Below are 20,387 nucleotides of genomic sequence, written 5' to 3'. Positions count from 1 at the left end.
AGCCTATTCAACTTTCTCATGGTGAATGACTTCAAAGTGTTTCCATGCTTCATCATCGTATGCATGCACCATCTTGTCAGGATTGTATTGTTTGCCATTTTTGTGACATGTCATCTATTTCGCAGATTCCTCGTTCATGTATAGACGCTGGATTCTCGGTATGAACAAGAGGTGGCGTAGGATTGTCACGGGGATGTCGAGCTGCCTCTTATGTCCATCACCAGTGTCTATCTCCATGAACCTAGACGTTTACACTTCGGACAGTACTTTGCCTCTGTGTATTGTTTCCTAAATACCATGCAGCCCTTCGGACAAGCATGTATCTGCTCATATGTCATCTTGAGTGCTCGAAGGAGTTTCTGTGCCTCGTACATGCTCTTTGGCAGACCATGATCCTTCGGAAGCAGGCTGCCAATAACTGTCAACAAACCATCGAATGTGTCTCGACTCATGATGTAGTGCGACTTGATCACCATTACTCGTCCAATGGCATCCAGTTGAGAAACCTTTGTCTGGCCATGAAGGGGCTTTTGTGCCACGTCAAACATGTCGTAGAACACCTTTGTTGTCGGCTCTAGCTCGTCCTCCGTACATCCTCGGGTGAATTGTGACTCGTGATAGTCGTTCAACATATTCGCTACCCCGACATCAGCATCATAATCCTCAACGCGTTGTCTCAACACCTCCTCTCTCGTACGATGCGCTTCACCATAGAAGATCCACCGAGTATAGTCTGATGTAAATCCATTCTTCCAAATATGTTCTACCATGGCCTTCTTTGATTTTCTTTTCCTGTTGGAACATTTGCTGCACGGGCATGGGACTAGACTCGCTCCTTTAGCAGCTTTGTCAAATGCTAGTTCCACAAAAGCATCCGACTTTCTAATCCATTCAGGGGTGACATCATTCCTTCCTACATGGACCGTGTACATCCACCCATGGTCCTCCATCCTCTAACATATATAACTGAGTATAGTTTAATATAAACAAGGAATGCATGTACACTATGTTCCTACCTTATAATAGGCGAGGATAGGTCCTAATCCCACTCATGGTTGCGTAGACGGGGTTAGTTTCCGTGCTCTACTCCGATCCAAGATAGAGTTTATGCAGCATGTCCTCGCTGTTTTTCGGATATACATCCTGGCAGTGAGAGTGTACTGTCTGGAGAACAACATGGAGGTGATGTCGAAACTCTGTCCCGGATCGGAGTAGAGCATGGAAACTAACACCATATACTACAACATGTGTCACCTTCTGTGACATTTCCTTTATGTCGTAATACCTTGAATTCATGTCATATTTTGAAGTTTATGACATCTATATGACAAAAATTACTTCGTCACCTATCATGCGTGGCATTACATGTTCTATGAAGTTTCATGGATTTTTGTCATAAATTTAGTGACACATCGTTCGTCGTCATAGTTTTGTGACACATGTCTTTCGTCATTAACAATCTCCAAAAAATGCCACAACATACCTCAACGTAGGATAAAAACGTCACAAAATTAAACACTCACATGACATGGCAAGACAAGGCCTTCACGTGGCATTCATACCATGACGATTTTGTTTATTACAAACATTTTTGTTCATCACAACATTTGGCCAACCAAGGCCATTTTAATTTTTAAGTATCACCCATGCCAACGTCACAACTCATTATAATTAAACAACAATTAATGGCCATCACATATACTTAGTGAAAGTCGCCTAGAGGGGGGTGAATAGGCAAATCTGAAATTTATAAAGTTTAAGCACAACTACAAGCCGGGGTTAGCGTTAGAATTAAAGTCGGGTCCGAAAGAGAGGGCGAAACAAATCACAAGCGAATAAGAACGGATGACACGGTGATTTGTTTTCCCGAGGTTCGGTTCTTGCAAACCTACTCTCCATTGAGGTGGTCACAAAGATCGGGTCTCTTTCAACCCTTTCCCTCTCTCAAACGGTCACTTAGACCGAATGAGCTTCTCTTCTCAATCAATCGGGACACTAAGTCCTCACAAGGACCACCACACAATTGGTGTCTCTTGCCTTGATTACAATTGAGTCGGAAACAAGAATAGAAGGAAGAAGAAAAGCAATCCAAGCGCAAGAACTCAAATGAACACAAGTGTCTCTCTCACTAGTCACTATTTGATTGGAATGATCTTTGGACTTGGGAGAGGATTTGATCTCTTTGATTGTGTCTTTGAATGAAGTCTAGAGCTCTTGTATGAGGTTTGATGGCTGAAAACTTGGATGCATTGAAGTGTGGTGGTTGGGGGTATTTATAGCCCCAACCACCAAAAGAGCCGTTGGTGGAGGCTGCTGTCGTATGGCGCACCGGACAGTCCGGTGCGCCACCGGACACTGTCCGGTGCGCCAGCCACGTCACCCGGCCGCTAGGTTCTGACCGTTGGAGCTTCTGACATGTGGGCCACCGGACAGTCCGGTGGTGCACCGGACAATCACTATTCACTGTCCGGTGCGCCTTCTGGCGCTGCTCTAACTTCTGCGCAGGCAGGCGTGCACTGTTCACTTTTACTGTTCCGTTGCAGACGATCGTTGGCGTTGTGTAGCCGTTACTCCACTGGCACACCGGACAGTCCGGTGCTACACCGGACAGTCCGGTGAATTATGGCGGAGTGGCTCCCAGAATTCCCAAAGGTGGCAAGTTTGGAGTTGTGTTCCCTGGTGCACCGGACACTGTCCGGTGGCACACCGGACAGTCCGGTGCGCCAGACCAGTGCTGCCTTTGGGTTGTCTTTTGCTCTCTTTATTTGAACCCTTTCTTGGTCTTTTTATTGGTTTGTTGTGATCCTTTGGCACCTGTAAAATTTATAATCTAGAGCAAACTAGTTAGTCCAATTATTTGTGTTGGGCAATTCAACCACCAAAATCAATTAGCAAAAGGTGTAAGCCTATTTCCCTTTCAATCTCCCCCTTTTTGGTGATTGATGCCAACACAAACCAAAGCAAATATATAAGTACATAATTGAACTAGTTTGCATAATGTAAGTGCAAAGGTTACTTGGAATTAAACCAATATACATTTCATAAGATATGCATGTATGCTTTCTTCTAATTTAACATTTTGGGCCACGCTTGCACCACTTGTTTTGTCTTTGCAAATTCTTTTTGGAAAATCTTTTCAAAGTATTTTTGCAAATAGTCAAAGGTAAATGAATAAGTTTTTGAGAAGCATTTTCAAGATTTTGAAATTTTCTCCCCTGTTTCAAATGCTTTTCCTTTGACTAAACAAAACTCTCCCTCAATAAAATCCTTCTCTTAGTGTTCAAGAGGGTTTTAGATATTAATTTTAAGAGAGGTTATACCAATTTGAAATTGTATCAAAATAAGATACCAATTTGAAAACACTTCTTTAAATACAAGTTGAAAGACTAAATTTATGAAATTGGTGGTAGTGCGGTCCTTTTGCTTTGGGCTAATATACTTTCTCCCCCTTTGGCATGAATCGCCAAAAACGGATACTTGTGAGTGAAATATAAGCCCTTTTAACTACTTTCTCCCCCTATGGTAAATAATATATGAGTGAAGATTATACCAAATTTGAGAGCGGTGTGGAGCGACGGCGAAGGATGAATAATTCGATGGAGTGGAGTGGAAGCCTTTGTCTTCGCCGAAGACTCCTTTTCCCTTTCAATCTACGACTTAGCTTGAAATCCACTCGAAAACCACATTAGTCATAGTACATGAAAGAGATATGATCAAAGGTATAAATGAGCTATGTGTGCAAAAATATCAATCAAAATTCCTAGAATCAAGAATATTTAGCTCATGCCTATGTTTGGTAAAAGTTTGCTCATCTAATGGCTTGGTAAAGATATCGGTCAATTGTTCTTTGGTGTTAATATAAGTAATCTCGATATCGGTCAACTCTATCATGCTATATGAGATGGTTAATTTTCAGTTATTAAGACACTTATAAAGTGTCCAATTTTGATGGAGTCGCAAAAGATGTCCCACATTTAAGATGGTTATAAACTGTCTTAAAAGATATTATATAAGACAGTTTTTAATTTATAATCGTCTGCAAAAGGTATTTGTTTAAGTCATTTTGTCTGATAAACCATCTGAAAAAGGTATTTGTTTAAGTCATTTCGTCCGATAAACCGTCTTGAATTAGGTTTTTTAAGACACTGCTGCTAAAGAATCGTAGAGAATACAAACATTAAAAGTCATAAAGTATTTATCAAACCGTCTCGAATATCCTACAATAATAGACGATTACAATAGGAAAACCATCTTATTTAGGTGACTAATAAGCGTTTTAGAAACCGTCTTATTTAGGAGACTGATATTAGACATTTTGGTAATCGTATTATTAAGATTTAAACGAAATGACTTACATGGCAGTACATTCTTCAATTTATAATCATTTTTCAGATATCATGTTATAATAATTTGAAAGAGAAATATACATACACATATATTTAACAACATTATAATTAATATAATATAAATAAGTATCATTCAATATATCATAAATAAGCATTGTCAAACAACGCATACATAAGTGTACCCTAAATCTAAAATAAAATACAACTGTTTGCACTAATGTTAAGCCTAACTTTATATGAATTAAAGTCTCCACACTTTTGTGACCACCAAATTTGAATTCTATTCTATGTTTTCCTGTACAACAAATAGGAGAAAACTAGACATAGCAAAAAGCTCCAAGCAGCACGTGGATGGTCTCAAAGCTGCCCTTGTGCTTCTCCCTGTTCTTGATGACTCCTACACGCCCGGTGTTCCTCCCGCCAGTCACCATGACCATGTTGCCGACGTCAAACTTGATGAAGTCCATGATCTTGTTGGTCTCCAGATTGATCTTGATGGTGTCGTTGGCCTTGATGAGCGGGTCGTGGTAGCGGATGGTGCGGCCATCGTAGGTGTTCAGGTAGGGGATGCCTTTTTGGCCAAATTGAACAGACCTCACCTTGCAGAGCTTGAACTGCACACAAACCAGTAGAAAAACAATGAGCGTTTCACATGATATTTTCAATGTAGCACATGACATTTTCAATGCAAGCAGTGAGCAACATCTATTAATAGTCCTAACGATTGTAGCACATGACATTTTCAATGCAAGACTTTCATGCACACAACATATATGGACAGTATAGCAAGGATAAGGTACACAGATCTACTAATGAAAAACAGCAACCTCACACAGCTACCAAGATCATCATTCTCAACTAGAACAATGAGAGATGATGTGTTAAATTGGCTAGCATTGCAAGCACGTTGTGCTGTTCCAAGACTTGACACAGTTTATCAGGTGATATACTTGGATCCATGACCTCAAAGAATAACTTACAAAGAGTTGATATGTGCATATAAGACCCTAATTACAGTTAACAGTGGGAAAGTACGAGGATCAAATAAATGGTACAGCAGGCTAACCATATTGGTCTCGACCGAAGCTGAGTCCATTGTAATCTGCTCGATTGTCTTCAGTCCCTCTAAGAAAATGAACCCAACAAGACATACAAGCTTCAATACCCAAACTCCACAAACAGAAGTAACGTTAAGTTGACAAGCAAGCCAATTTGCAATGGAGCCTAGAGCCTAGATGCAATGGAGCAAACAACAGTAAAACATTTGGAAATAAAAATAGTAATCCTCTCTCTGGTACTTAGTACTTACCATATTGATCCTTCAACATCTTCTTATGATAATCGTTAAGGTACACTGTTTGATCATAAATAGGATATTTAACCTGCATCAAAAGTATAGTAACATGAAACACCTTTGAGAATTTATTTAAGACTAATTTGACATAGGGAAGAAATGAGTCATTACAGAAGACACTGCTTGACATCTAGCTGCACATTCTTCCTGATGAACAGCTAGATATTCATTAAGCTTTGGAAGATCCTGCCTGCGGAATACATCCCAGACAGCAACACCAGCTAGGGATCCTTCTGAATTATTAGTGTTTGGCTCCATCACTGCTCCGTCTGGGATTTCTAGCTTGACGCCAGGTTTTGCAGTGATGGTCACTTTCCCCTAAAGTTACAGAGAAGAATTGTCATTACTCCATGACTTAAGCACTGTAAGATATGTGTCTTCATAAAGGAGTCATAACAAACAACATGGGAAAAGAAGCTGCAAATTGTTCCCATTAAGTTTCTCTACATCTTTTTAGCATGATAGATGCGGTCTTCGAATAAATACATGAAACTTGTCTGAACTTAGGAAGTTGTTCTGCAACTTAGGAATGTTATAGCTGTTCTGTAACTTAGGAAGATGTACCTTCAGTACAATTCCAGAACCGAACCAAACATCACCGGAAACCTTCAAGTTGTCAAGCTCAACAATGCTAGGTATGGACTTGAAGCGACCAAGGAAGCTCCCAACCTGCCAATATGTGAAGAAACACGATCATCCTAACCACGTTTGGACCTCACAAGTTAATGTTTGAACCTCTTTTTTAATGTAAATATAAATGCTAGAATCTGACCTTCTTGAACTCAGGACCAAGTTCAATTGAGGGATTTGATGGATTTGTTCTGGCTGAATTACGTGTAACGAAGTCATCATCCAAGGTATATAGATCAGACTGCAAAGCAAAAATAGAAGTTTTCATTTAGACGCATAGAGAGCACATCACATACTCAATTTTATTCACCATAGCATACAAACCTGTACTAGCTGCAAATCTGATGTCGCCTTAACTGGTATGAAGCGGGACCTTGGAACGTTGATACCAATGGCATGGTCAAAGAACTGGTCCAATAAAACTTTATTTGTTATATTTATATATATAGTCACATAAAAGCATGGTGATGTACATAGTACTTTGGCTCAAATGCTTCCCTGATAATAATAGGCTCCGTGTTTTTCCAATGCAAGATTGATAAGAATCACTTTTATTCAACTATGTGCAAGAGAGAACCAAAGCAAAAACAAACTACTCACCACAAAGGTTAGTTGGAGGTTATTTGGCTGTGTTTCTCATCGACCCTCTCAAACGACGTCTCCACCTCGTTGTTTGAGTAAAATAGAATTCAGACTGTAAAAACAACCTGATGATATCGATCACGGTCCAAACTAAGATTATCCGCAAAGGATAACATGTGGTACATCACATATTGTCCGCAAAGCATACTGCCAGGTGGTTGTATGTGTGCCTAAAACATGTGATTCATAAGGAACATATCTAGCGGGAATGTCTAATTATGTCTTCCTAATAATTTCAGGTTACTATTAAGTAGAGGGGGAAAACACAACACAGTTTTTTTTCTCGGAAAACGCAGGAGGGTTGTGCATCATTATATTAAGTAGAGGGGGGAAAAGAAGTCCAAGCGGACAGATACAAGCATCCTAGGCCACTTAAGGTGGCCAAAAACAAAAAAACAAAAACTGATCCGTCAGGAGGCACAATAGAAACACGACCACACAATACCCACTAGAACATTCCTGCCGAGCTAAGGGTTGTTGCTAGGCCTAAGCTTTCCAGATTCTTGGCCCCAGCCATCACCTAACATGCTAGCTCATCAAACAGGGATCTTTGCACTTTTCCAATGGTAGGAGAATCACCATCAAAGATAGCCCAGTTCCTTTGCATCCATAAGCACCAAGCTCCTAAAATGGTGACACTATTGAAGCCCTTTCTCCATTCCTTATGTACTTTGCTGCTCACCTCTTTCCACCAATAAGCAAAAGACGACACATGTTCCCCAGGAGAGAGGTGCCCCAACCCAAAAGGTGAAAGAATGATGTGCCAGAAATGCAAGAAGCTAGAAGATGTTGAGTAGTTTCTTGTTCATGGTTGCAGAGAGGGCAACCATCCGGGTGCTCCAGCCCTCTTCTCTCCAGTCTATCAGCAACACAATTAAACCATGTGCTTACTGATAACTCAAAACATGCTCATCATTGCTTTCGTGCACAGAAAAATGTAAACTACTACCAACTGATGAGCCATCAAGAAAAGAAAATGAAAAGGTCGCAGGTGATTCCATTACTTATACCAGACATCAACAAACCCCAGCATGTAACTTCAAGAATCAAATTACCTGTCATCACTCCCAACAATACCCTTGCATTCGACTGTAGCAGCTAATTTTACAGGATTGCTAGAACCATCCAATACCACATGTTCCTTCAAATGGAGCTGCTTTGCAGCCTCAACAACCTAAAATAGCAATACAAAATAGCACAACATTAGTTAAACTGAAGAACAAGCTGAATTGCAAAATAAGATGAAATAGCATTAACATTAATACTAATATGGCAACAGGCGGATTAACTTCATCACTGCAAGTTTCCTACCAAGAGTAAGAATCGAGTGTAATCATTGAAATATTCTTATGCAAACGAAATTGTAATAAAGAACTTCAAATCAACAACACAAAAAAAGCTAGGGAAACCCTGAAATGTAAGCACCCCAAAAGTAAGACAGAAATATCAGTCAGTCAAACCATGTCAAGTGTGCAATAACAACAATGTTGTTCAGTAGGGAATACTTAGCATAGCATGCAGTTCAAGTTGCCTCAGTAAACCAATTCATGTAAACGATCATCATACTTCACATTGCACCAAAACCTTTCGGACCCAAACAGGATGGTATTGCAGATTAACAAATATTTGAAATGCGCCTTGACGACCTCCTGGGATGGGCCGGGTGGGTCTTGCAGATCTGCTCCTTGTACCTAGTCAGCTCCTTATCCAGTTCTGGATCTTCTCGTACATCATCTCGCCCCACTTGTTTATCTGTCGAATCACGCATTGGAGACCAGATCAAAATGTGGCCACGGATCGATGCAGTTTGAGCAGGGTAGTGCGGCCACGGATCGAACGGGAGGCAACTCACCGTCCGTAGCTCCCTTGTCTCCTCCGCCTGCAGAAAACCGTGGCAGAAAACGGCTCCTGGGCCTGGCGGAGCCCCCCCGCTCGCCGTGGCAGCGCCCATCACGCAGCTGTGCGCATGTGCGGTGCGTCTGTCAGCCTGTGTCCTATGCGCTGCGACGTCGCTCTCGGCTCTCACTGATTCCCTCCCTCCTCCGCCTGGAGAGGGCGCAAGCACAGAAGGAGGCTGGGAGCGGTGACACGGGAGGAGGCTGGGGCGGCGACATAGGAGCGGTGGACAGGAGAGCGGTGGACAGGAGGAGGCTGGGGGCGGCAACACATGAGGGGTTACGGGGAAGATCAGGTTTTGTGGGGTACCTTCCTCTTTTCCTCTTTTTTTGGTTTTTTTGTCTCAACAATTCGGCCAATAACGTGAGGGCCGGGCGTAAAACATGAATTTACTCATCATCATAATATAATAATAATAATAATAATAATAATAATAATAATAATATCTAAATTTTATATGAATTGGTATGTCACTAAGTTTCTGTTTGTTTAGCCTATAGATTATATAATCTAAATAATAATAATAATATCTAAATTTTATATGAATTGGTCATGCCAATAACAGGAGTCATGTTTGTTTACCTAGATTATTTGAGTTGGTGGTTGCTGCTGATGGCGCCACGAATGAACGTAGCAGGCCGGCGTCGGCTGTAATGAGCCACCACAACGTGAGACGGCCTCCGGCGGGGCGATTCTTGGGGTTCGGAGTCCATGATTATTGGGCGGCGGTGGTCGTTCCCGAGGGAGGCATTGGGTGTGTATGGTGAGAAGGCGTCGCGGGATGGAAACAAAATGATAGCGATTTGTATATATCATCAACTCAAGGTGATTTCACTATTTGCTACATTTTTCATATACGTCTTGTCAGACTATCATGTGAAGACGGTTCCATATTTATAATTGTCTAGTATATTCACTAACATCTATGACAGTTCTTATAGTCTAGACAACTCATAGTATTCTTATTTGAGATGGTTTCATACATAGAAGTGTCTCAAATACTCATTGCCAACTAAGACAATTGTTAAAGTAGGGATGACTCAAATACTATCATTATTTGAGATAGTTAATAATAAAAACATGTCTTAAATCAATATAATACATTGTTTACGACGTAACTGTCTCAAAAAACTTTTCCAATTAAGACGGATTTCTAAAAATTGTCTTATCTTACTCAACATCGTATGATATAAGACACTTCTATAAAATGTACTTATATGAGTCTTTAGTGGTGTGTCTTAAATAGTCATATATGTAGTAGTGTAAAAAAACAAACATAGAATAATATATTCAAGACATTGGATAAACAACGTCACCGAACAAACTCTTCCCATATAACTTTCATAACTAGTGAGTGTTATTGTCATCTTGTATACATTTTATTTTGCTTACTCTATATTGAATGTAATTAATAAGGTATATATGTGTATAAACATGTAGGTTCTATTGAATATTATGGTGCGTGATTCATAGAAGAATGGAGTGATGTTTATCATGGAGATCGTCAGGGGTGGAGTTGGCGGTGCTGGGGCAGCAATGGCGGAGCCGGTGCCGGGGACGGGCGCCAGCGATGGCTGCCTAGGCGAGGCGGCTGTGGCGCACGGGAAGGCCACAGTCGCGAGACGAGCGGCGGTGATGATAAGTTCATCGCGTTTGTTGAGTGTGGAAGGCGGTTTTTTGTTAAATGAATGGGCCCGCGGGCGCGCGGTGATGATAAGTTCATCGTGTTTGTTGAGTGCCTGTGATCTGGCACTCAACAAAGATGTTTTTAATTTAAAAATATACTTTGTCGAGTGCCAGATCTGGGGCATGTCGAGTGTCTTGTGTGAGGCACTCGGCATAGACTATCTTTACCGAGTGTCACCATCAGACACTCTACAAAGTAGATTTTATTTTACTTTTTATTTTTTCTCTCAAACTTTTTCTACTGCCTTTCTACAGTACATATACTACATGTTCAAATTTGGCACAATTATCAAGGTGTTTGCTATACTTTTAGATTTTGTTTGTTTAATTGATTTTTTTCGGTTAATTCAGATTTAAACTGCAAGTCACTCGAAAAATGGAAAACGGCGAATGCAAAAATGATATACATGTTATTTAGCACAAGTTACGCCCTATTTCAGGAGAAGATCGAAATTTTCAAGCACGTTGCTCATGAAACAAGACTGTGAACTTGTGATCTGGTGGTTTTAAAATTGTATAAAACACAAAAAAATTCCAAAAATCATGAAACTTGTTGAGATGTCATGATATCATATGTAGAGACGCTGATAAAATTTGAAAGTGTTTCGTGAAAGTTGTCACGCACTATGTGTTGAAACTTAGCCGGCCTTCACATGAAATCATAGAACTTCAATGTACCGGCTAGGTTTCTATAAATAGTGCGTGATAAATTTCACGGAACATTTTCAATTTTTATCACATCCTGTACATATGATATCATGACGTGTGGATAAGTTTCATGATTTTCTGGCTTTATTTATGTTTTATACAATTTAAAAACAACTGGATGACAAGTTCACGATCTTGTTTCGTGAGCGTGGTGCTCAAAAATTCGGGTCTTCTCCAGAAATAGGACGTAACTTGTGCTAAATAACATGAATATTATTTTTGCATTCGCGAGTTTTCATCTTTCGATTGACTTACAGTTCAAATCTGAATTATCCGAGAAATTCAATTAAACGAACAAAATTTAATAGTTATAGAAAACAGTTTTATAATCGTGCCAATATCGAACATGTAGGTCCACATACTGTAGGAACACACCACAAAAAGTTTTGGTTGGAAAAAAGAAAAGAATAAAAATATACTTTGTCGAGTGTCAAAGTAAAACACTCGACAAAGCATGGTTTACCGAGTGTTAGCCATGCGTCACTCGACAAAGTAGCTTCTTTGCCGAGTGCCAGTGCCTGGCACTCGAAAAAGGTAATGGCCGTTAGCTATAGACGGCTGCTGACACTCGGCAAAGCGATTGTTGCCGACTGTCTTACTCTCGGTAAACGTAGTCGTCGCGAGAGTGTTACTTTTCCGAGTGTGGCACTCGGCAAACAATTCTTTGTCGAGTGCCCAACAAAAAGCACTCGCCAAAGCGCTGAGCACTTGTGCCGGATTCTAGTGGTGGAAATTGAGTAGCTTATTTGGCTTCGAATTTAACATTTCACCACTTTCCAAAGTTTAGATATAACCCTATTTAAAATTCACAGGTTGGGATGAAAATTGATTTTATATATCACCGGAATATGTTTCTAATCTATAATTTATAACACACTCGATCTTCAGCTCGCACTCATACAGTAGAAATGTAACACATAAATACCTCTCACATATAACAAATAGTAATATATAAATATATTCCACATAAAATCATATTAGTTTAATTGATCTATTCATAAATTGTAATTATTAGAATGAAATTCAGTTCAAAGGAAAGGATCATATGAAGTACTCATGTTGCCCCCAAATTAAATATAGTTTTAGGTAATTACAATAATTGATGTATGTGTTTTATATATGTGTATAGATTTGTCATCATCCATTTTAATGTAGACATAAAATTAATAGCTAAAACGAATACTATTTTGAAACGGAGAGAGTAGTATTTTGACTAATATCATTGGTAGAAATAAATATCCTCTTTCAGATATTTATGGTGACAGACAAAATTTGAACACTTATAAATTACCGAGAATCACAGTAAGGGTGTATACATCAAAATTACATTCGCTGATCCAGACCTAACCAATTGTAGCTAAGGAACTTATTAGGGTTTTCTCTAGTTCTTCCTGTAGTCTTGGATGATCAAGATTCGTTGGCTCCTTCTTGTTGCAACTTCGTCGGTAGCCTCTCCATCTTCTTTTCCTAAATTCCCATATTTTGATTTTTCACTTCATTGCTCGTTCTGTCTCCTGCTAGAAACCAACAGATCTGAAATTACTAAAATTCAGAGGCATGCATCGGATGGTTATATTACAGCGAGACTTATCGAATTCATTCAAAAGCATAGCCGAAAATGATTCATCAAATAATGCAATTGACATCATCACGATGCTCACAATATTACATTAAAGGAGCTTATAAGATTGATCTGTTATAACAATAATAGACTATTTTTACATCATCACGGTGCTCACAATAAATCTAAGTCATACGAATACAACACGCAATTTCTGTCGCTTGGGCAACGCCGACGCAGGATTCTCTTTCTTTGGTAGCTCCAGATCATCGACCTTGGCGAACCATGGGTGCTTGAGCGCGGCGGCTGCCGTCAGCCTCTTCTCGGGATTGCATGTGAGCAGGCCACTGAGCACCTCGAATCCTTCCGTGGATAGCTTCGTCTCGGGGAACCGATTGCGCAGGCGGTTGCACCGTTGCAATTGCATATCCAGCTCCGGCATCACCTCCCTGGCGAATGGCGTGGACGAGAACCACGGCCACGTGCTGTCGTCAGGCACGCCGAGCAAATCGAAGATCGCGCAGAGTTGTCCGTCGTCGTGGAATCCCTGGAACAGTGGCCTGCCTTTGTTGATGAGCTCCGCCATGACGCAGCCAAGGGACCAGGAGTCGACCTTCTCGTCGTAGTCGGGCTTCCCCAGAAGCATCTCAGGCGCCTGGTACCACAGTGTGCCGGCCGGCGCGTACGGGAGGCGCTCGTCGATGGACATGGCGAGCCCGAAGTCACAGATTTTGACGACGCTATGACTCTCGCCGATAAGGACGTTCTGGGGCTTGATGTCGCGATGGATAATGTGGGCGTCGTGCATCTTCTTGGTGCCTGAAAGTAGCTGCCACATTGCGGCGCGCACGGTGGCCTCGGGCAGCGGCGGGCTCCCGCGGGGCCGCTGGCAGAGGAGATCGTGGAGGCTGGCCGCCATGCACTCCATGACGAGGATCATCTCCCCGGTGACGGGGTCGCGGACGACGCCGTGGTAGCCGACGACGAACGGGTTGGCGCCGCCGCAGTTTGCCTCCTCAAGGAAGCGCGCCTCGCGGAACGCTGTATGGTCGGCCGGGCTGTAGCGCTTCATGGCGACGGTCTGGCCCGTGGCACGGTGGCGCGCCTTGAAGACGGCGCCGAAGCCACCCACGCCGAGGCAGCAAGTGTCCTCGAACTCGTACTGGTCCATGCTCCCCACGGCGATGCGCTTCCGCTTCAGGCCTGGCTTTACCGCGGCGGTGGGGTCGCAGACGGCGGCAGCGGTCTTGACGCTGGCAGCCATCAGGGCCGCAGGGGACGAGGCGAGGAGATGATGAGGTGGACGACGTCGGTGACGGATGTGAGTAATGCGAGAGAAAGCGAGGGTGTAGAACTGTAGATGGAATACTTATAACGTTGCGTTAGATTAGATAAGATAGTTAGATTAGATAGATGTAATGGGCAACTGGAATAACGACATCTCCATCTGATCGAATCTTAAAGCAAAAGCAAGTCCGACGAGGGCACATCAGATAATCATCCTACGTTTTACTTCTGCCAGCACTATATTACTCCAAGGCTATAGAAAACCACGCTCGGCCGATCCTCGGTGGCAGCCAAGAACACCCGTATCCCCGTCGCTGCAGAACTGGCCGGCACCCAACAAAGAAAGGTAAGCTCAAGTCAGCTGGTGCTAGTCCATACCAAACAAGGATGCCAGAAATTTGGCTGAAATCCTTGCTGGGTTACACCTTTTACGAAAAATACAGTTCATGCAGTAACAAGTACCTTTTTCTCGAGAATTTTTCTTTTTCTTTCTTGTCTTCTTTTCAAGTACATTCTTTGCTCTTTTACTTTTTGTGTATTTCACTACCAAACTGAGGAACTCTAAATGATATGGTATTGTTTAATGTACCTATATATAGTAGCATATGTTGAAACAATAGGAACATCATTTTTCGCATCTTTCTTAGAGAATAATTTGCTTCTAATTCTAACTTCTGCAATGCTTTCTCCAACTAAACAATTAGTGGTTTTTTTACACTCAACACTTCAATGCAAAAGATGTTGTCATTCGAGACATGCATGTAGCATGTACATTCAAGTTTCCATTCTCACTCCCTTTCTTATCAATATAAGACATCTTTTCGCATAATTTGTCCATCTATTCAATATATATTGTGATGGTAAAATAAAAACATTGTTCATACTAAGTACTTTGAAGGTATGATTGCATAGTATACCTATAAGATATTGAAACAAGTGGTCTACGGTTTTTTATAAGAATTAGTATTGTAATTCGAAATGTGTATACATACATATGGACTCAAACTTTCCGCGAGAACATGTAATAGTCATATCTATACTTGCTCCTTCCTCAGAATGCTTATGAGTAACCATAAATGTTGATGTTGTGGTATCGGAAACCGAGGGGACAAGTGTGCTTGTGTGTAGAAGGAAGAATGTTCCGCCCTTTTATTGCTCAAGGGAGGAATTTACAGTTGGGACTCGTATTCTACTCGGGGGTCCTTTAGCTTGTTGCCCCTGGGCCGCTCTAGTCCCCCTGGCATTGTCTATGGGGGCGTGCGCTGTCGTACTCCCAATCTGGTGTTTTGTCATGTCCGCTCTCCATACGGGCCATTGTAGCTTGTTCGGTGTCAATGTTGCGGTACCTGGCGGGTCCCGCAAAGTGGGCTTACGACGAGGTTCTAGGTTGTGTCTAGAACAATTTGATCTTCCATCATACCCCTTGCGTTACCTTCCTGCATGTGTAGGTTTACACATGGTCATATGTGTCCAGTTCTAAGTTATAATCTTTATCGTTTGGAACAGGTAATTTATCGTGTGATGTGTAATACCCAAATTTGTAAACCAAATTAAAGGAGATAGTTATTCCTATATGATATTCCTCTATTTTTATATCACATGTGAACAACTTTATTTAAGTGAGTAATTAGCCAAAAACATATAAATAATATATGCATCATGTCGAAGTTTATTTGTGTGTGCATTTGATAACAATAAAGATAATAATTATAGAAAAACATTAGTATCCAAATTTGAATTAAGACCTAATTCACAATTTAGAGTTTGGAGAAAAGAAAGAAATACTATAAAACACAAAACACATCCATAATTAAATAAATTCATTCCACTGGTATGTTCAAGGTTAATACTTAATTTGAGTACAAATTTTGCTGCGAGATTTGAATTCAAAATTCTAGATTTGAAAATTAAAGGAAAACAAAAACAAGGAAAGAAAATAGAAAATAAAAAGAAAAAGAAAAAAGGGAGGATCTCGCTTGGGCCGTGAATTCCTCGGCAGACCCAACTCACTCACCCACGTGACCCGTTTCCCTCCACAACCGCCCACAGACAATGGGGACCCACTGAACAACCGCTCTCACACTCGCTCCTTCTCAATGGCTCACGGGCTCGCGCGACAACAAATAAACTCCCCGCGCTGCTCTGGCGTCCTAGTGACACTTGGGCCCGTGCGGTCAGTCATCTGGGAGATTTGTGAACGTCCCACCGTCACTCGAGTTGTTCACGTGCGGTGCCCCCAAGTCAGGCCCATCCCTAACCACTCGCCCGCACCGGCTGGGACCGTCGATCGTGGACGCGACAATCGCAGCGATGACCTCACCTCGGGCACATGGCCTTGACTAGGGTATAAGTCTCTGTGCACCGCACTCCTCTGACCGAATCCATCTCCCGAACGGCCAAAGCCTACCGCCGCCACGCGGATTGCGAGATTGGGCACTGCGGGCGAATCAGCTCACCACGTTCCGTCGCCATTAGGGCTGCCGCGTAGGTGAGAGAGCTTTGTCAAGGTGCGGCGGAAGTACCCGTGGCATTGGCGGAGATAGGAGCGCTTCCGCGGCCACAGAATTTCTCGTCGGAGACGCGACGCCCACCCAGACCGGCGAGCTACCGCAGCCACCGTCAACCAAACAACGACCCACGGTATGGCTTACCTAGCTTAACCCGCCTCATTTCCCTATTCATGTTGCGCTAGACGGCTGATAGTTTTAGGGCTCAGATCGTCGGATGATTTTCGTCGGAGAAGCACGCGACCGTGGCGATGGCGCCACCGTGGTGAGCTCGGGGGGGAATAGGTGATGACCAGGCCAGGACCGTCGATTTGATCACGTACGGTCCCGATTTGATCAGCGCGTACACGTTCGTGCTGGTTAACTTGGATCGTATGATTGAGATCGTGTGGACGAGGGGCGATCTGGTTTACTTTGAATCCGGAGCGTAGATAGTTGATCCAGCGGTGGTTACAGTGTACCAGTTTGATTATCATAAGATTTAATCGTTGCCGCAGGATCATAATTGGACGGTCGAGATCTAGGTAAAACCCAGTGTGCAGGCACTTTTGGGTAAGAAACCCTGAGTGTTAGGGTAAACAACCCACATTCCACAATAGGGGCGTTCTAGGTCTTAGGGATATTTGCGCAGTGGCCCCTGGCTTTTGGTTAAATTCTGCGCGCAGTCCAGGGGATTAGAAAATCAAGGAAAAGGAAATAGAAAGTGATTTTTAATGTAAAAATAATGGTTAGAACTTATTTAATCCCTAGAAAATTCATATTTAGTCCAAATTGACGTATTCTAGTTCCTATAATTCTGTATTAATATTGTCTATAACTCAGTAACACTGTTTTAACATGGAAATTGTATTAAAATTGATCTCTTAATTAATCTTGTACCAAACACATAAAACCTTTGGAAATTCATAACTTAAAATCCATAACTACGAATTTAGTGATTCCTTTACCTATGATCTCGTTTTAATGCGTAGAATATTAATTTATATTTTGTATACATATTTGGTGTGATGTTCATTTTTCCCTTGTACCATGATTGTTTGTATTGTGGCGAGTAGAAGAGCCAGTGGCCGAGGATCCCGGTGTTCAGCAGGTAGAAGTTGCTGAGCAGGAGCTCATTGAAGGCAAGTTGTGCCCTTGACCACTTTTATTACCCAATAATGTTCTTTATTATCATTTATTCATGCATATGCTTAATTTTGATGAGACCCAATAGATCACTCTAGTTTGGTTATATTTTCACCTTGTTTACCCCTGAACTATTTGGGTAGTTTTTGCTATTGCTCTATATGGTTTGGGGATTCATATTACATTTTGTTTATGTTCCAATTATACTATTGTTTTACTTATTGTTCGTGTCAAGATCATTATTTTTAATTAGAACATGGAGCTTAACTTGAGAAACACGTGCCACCACAAGGGTGGAATGGGACGCCCTTGGCTGACTAACTAGCAAAGCTAGTGGAGGACTACCTTACCCGATAGGGGCTAGGGCAGTATGGGAGTAGGCGTGTAGGGAAGTTCCTGGGTTGATTTTGTTGCGATGGCGGTCAGACGGGGGATTCCTGCATTGCTCTTCCTAGAAACTGTAGCGGGTTTTCTGACGCTAGTGAAACTTTGTAAAAGCCTCGTAGTGTTACCCTGCCTCGCTTCCTTGGTAGAGGTGTATGGGAGTCGCGATCCCTTGGCAGATGGGTGACATGACTTGTGGGTACAAGGTACAACCTCTGTAGAGGTATACTAGTCGTGCTCGCGATCATTAGCAGCTCAGGACTCTCGCATGATTAAACTATGGAACTAAATTCAATTTGTCATTTGCTTTGCATGGGGTTTATTATTAATTTTGTTCTATTATTATTCTGGTTTGGTATTTACTTATATTTAGTAACTGCTAATAAAATTTGACCAACTTACCAAAAGCAATGCTCAGCTTTAACCCTTATTGTTGGTCAGCCTTACACTTCACATGAACTCCCACCTTTGGTGAGTTTATGCACTTTATTCCCCACAACTTGTTGATCTATGATCTTTTGTGAGCTCACACTTGCGATATATAACCCCCCACAGGAGAAGAACAGGTCGTCCAGGAGGAGTCGTACAACGAGGAGTACGATTTGATCTAGGTGGCGTCTCCCATTCAACTTTATGGCGCCATGGATGGACATTAGTTCGCTTTATATTTATCATTTATTTTTGTAAGACTTCCGCTATGTAATAATTACTTTTATGATATTGTGACATTTATCTCTGTACACTTTGTCATTATATGTGTTGTTCTTCCTTCGCGCACATATGAGACACACCGGCCTTTATCCCTTAAATCCGGGTGTGACACGATGATACCTTATACACAACATCCCAACTCTTAAGATGTTCTTGCGTTTTGCACGCATATGGGAGATAATACACTTGTGTGGCCTGTTGGGCCACAATATAGACATTGTCTCATGGTAAGGTGGAATCCTTTCAAATTTCTACTAGCCCAAGATTAGAAGGTGCATGTCTTCTCACTTAAGCGTCAAACCAATGACATTTGAATATCACTGGAGTAAGAGGTTTGGAACCATGAAAATTGAGTTCATATATCTCTTCGATTCGTCCAAAATACTCAACCTCATCAAGCCCGGGCGTAATAACTCTAGAACACGTGGTTTTTCGATTGGGTCGACTTTGGTCATAGCTTGTTGTGCGAAAACGGTATCCATTGACGTCATACCCAGAATATTCCTAACCCTATAGGCAAAGCCAATGGCTACTTTTCTCAACTCGGTACTTATAGACGGATCTCTTTGGCCCTGCAAGTTCGAACACGCTAGATTGTTATAGTATTCGCATGTAAGAGCAACTTCAAATGACAAACTAAGCACGTACCTTATGTTTGAACCAGGAAATGAAATCAGGAAATCCAATTCCCGCACCCTTTCTAAGAAGGCTATCATATTCCTGTGGAGTTGGGTCCCTTGATCGAAGCCAGAATTCATGAAGAAATTGTTCCATGTGTGGCGTCACCTCTAAATGGTTGGTCAATACATATAGCATGATATGGCGTCACTTTTCATGTCTTAGGGTCTTAGTGGTAGAACCACTTGCGCTTCCGATTTGGCCTCGAAACATGTTGAGGTTTGATTCATTGCCGCCATCATTGTAAGGACGGGGACTATGCACACTTGGTAGTTTGTCACCATAGTAAGTTGTTGTGAAGTTTGACACCTCCTCTAGAATGTATGCCTCTGCAACGGAAGCCTCGATTTTTCATTTATTTCTACATTTCTTTCAAATAGTATTTAGACATCCCTCGATTGGATAGCACCAACGTCCCTGCACGCCCCCCATTCATATCTGATAAGGGAGATGAAGAATCAAATACTGCATCGGATTGAAGAAGTCGGGTGGAAATATCTTCTCAAGCTTACACAGTAACACAGGTGCCAATCTTTCCAAGTCTACAATCACGGTCCAAGATAACTCTTTTGCACAAAGCTGAAGGAAGAAATAGCTCAACTCTGCAAGCACTAGCCAGATAAGCTCAGGGACATAACCTTGAACCATCGCCGGAAGAATCCGTTCAATCCATATGTGGAAGTCATGACTCTTCATCCCTAAGACTCGTAGAGTAGATAAGTTCACCCCTACTCAGGTTAGTTTTATACCCATCAGGGAACATCAACATCTTGATCCACTGTAGTACTTCGACCCGACTTATGTGTCCACATATGTTTCTCACCATATCCCACAAAACAACCTTCTGGATTGGCCACGAGACCATCTATCTG

General features: G+C 41.9%; 1 protein-coding gene, 1 long non-coding RNA gene and 1 pseudogene across 2 annotated transcripts; all 3 read right to left on the bottom strand.

Annotated features, from left to right (window-relative positions):
- Positions 1-4,441: 4,441 nt before the first annotated feature.
- LOC118471988 (40S ribosomal protein S4-like) lies at positions 4,442-5,947 on the bottom strand. The gene is made up of 4 exons (XM_035958955.1): positions 5,812-5,947; positions 5,656-5,728; positions 5,413-5,471; positions 4,442-4,960 (listed from the first exon to the last, which is right to left on the bottom strand). Exons 2-4 carry the CDS (start codon positions 5,672-5,674, stop codon positions 4,664-4,666), a joined length of 375 nt encoding a protein of 124 aa, XP_035814848.1. The 5' UTR covers positions 5,675-5,728; positions 5,812-5,947; the 3' UTR covers positions 4,442-4,663.
- On the bottom strand, positions 5,948-6,669 carry LOC118471989 (uncharacterized). The gene is made up of 4 exons (XR_004849358.1): positions 6,655-6,669; positions 6,473-6,571; positions 6,265-6,369; positions 5,948-6,018 (listed from the first exon to the last, which is right to left on the bottom strand). It is a non-coding gene; the product is annotated as an uncharacterized lncRNA (long non-coding RNA).
- A 6,344-nt stretch (positions 6,670-13,013) lies between these two features.
- LOC118471942 (putative cyclin-dependent kinase F-2) lies at positions 13,014-14,087 on the bottom strand (annotated as a pseudogene).
- Between the last annotated feature and the right edge of the window lie 6,300 nt (positions 14,088-20,387).

The sequence above is a fragment of the Zea mays genome, chromosome 5 (assembly GCF_902167145.1).
Source record: "Zea mays cultivar B73 chromosome 5, Zm-B73-REFERENCE-NAM-5.0, whole genome shotgun sequence".
Lineage (NCBI taxonomy): Eukaryota > Viridiplantae > Streptophyta > Magnoliopsida > Poales > Poaceae > Zea > Zea mays.
Note: the sequence above shows the minus strand (reverse complement) of the source record. Positions and strands in the feature narration are given on the sequence as shown.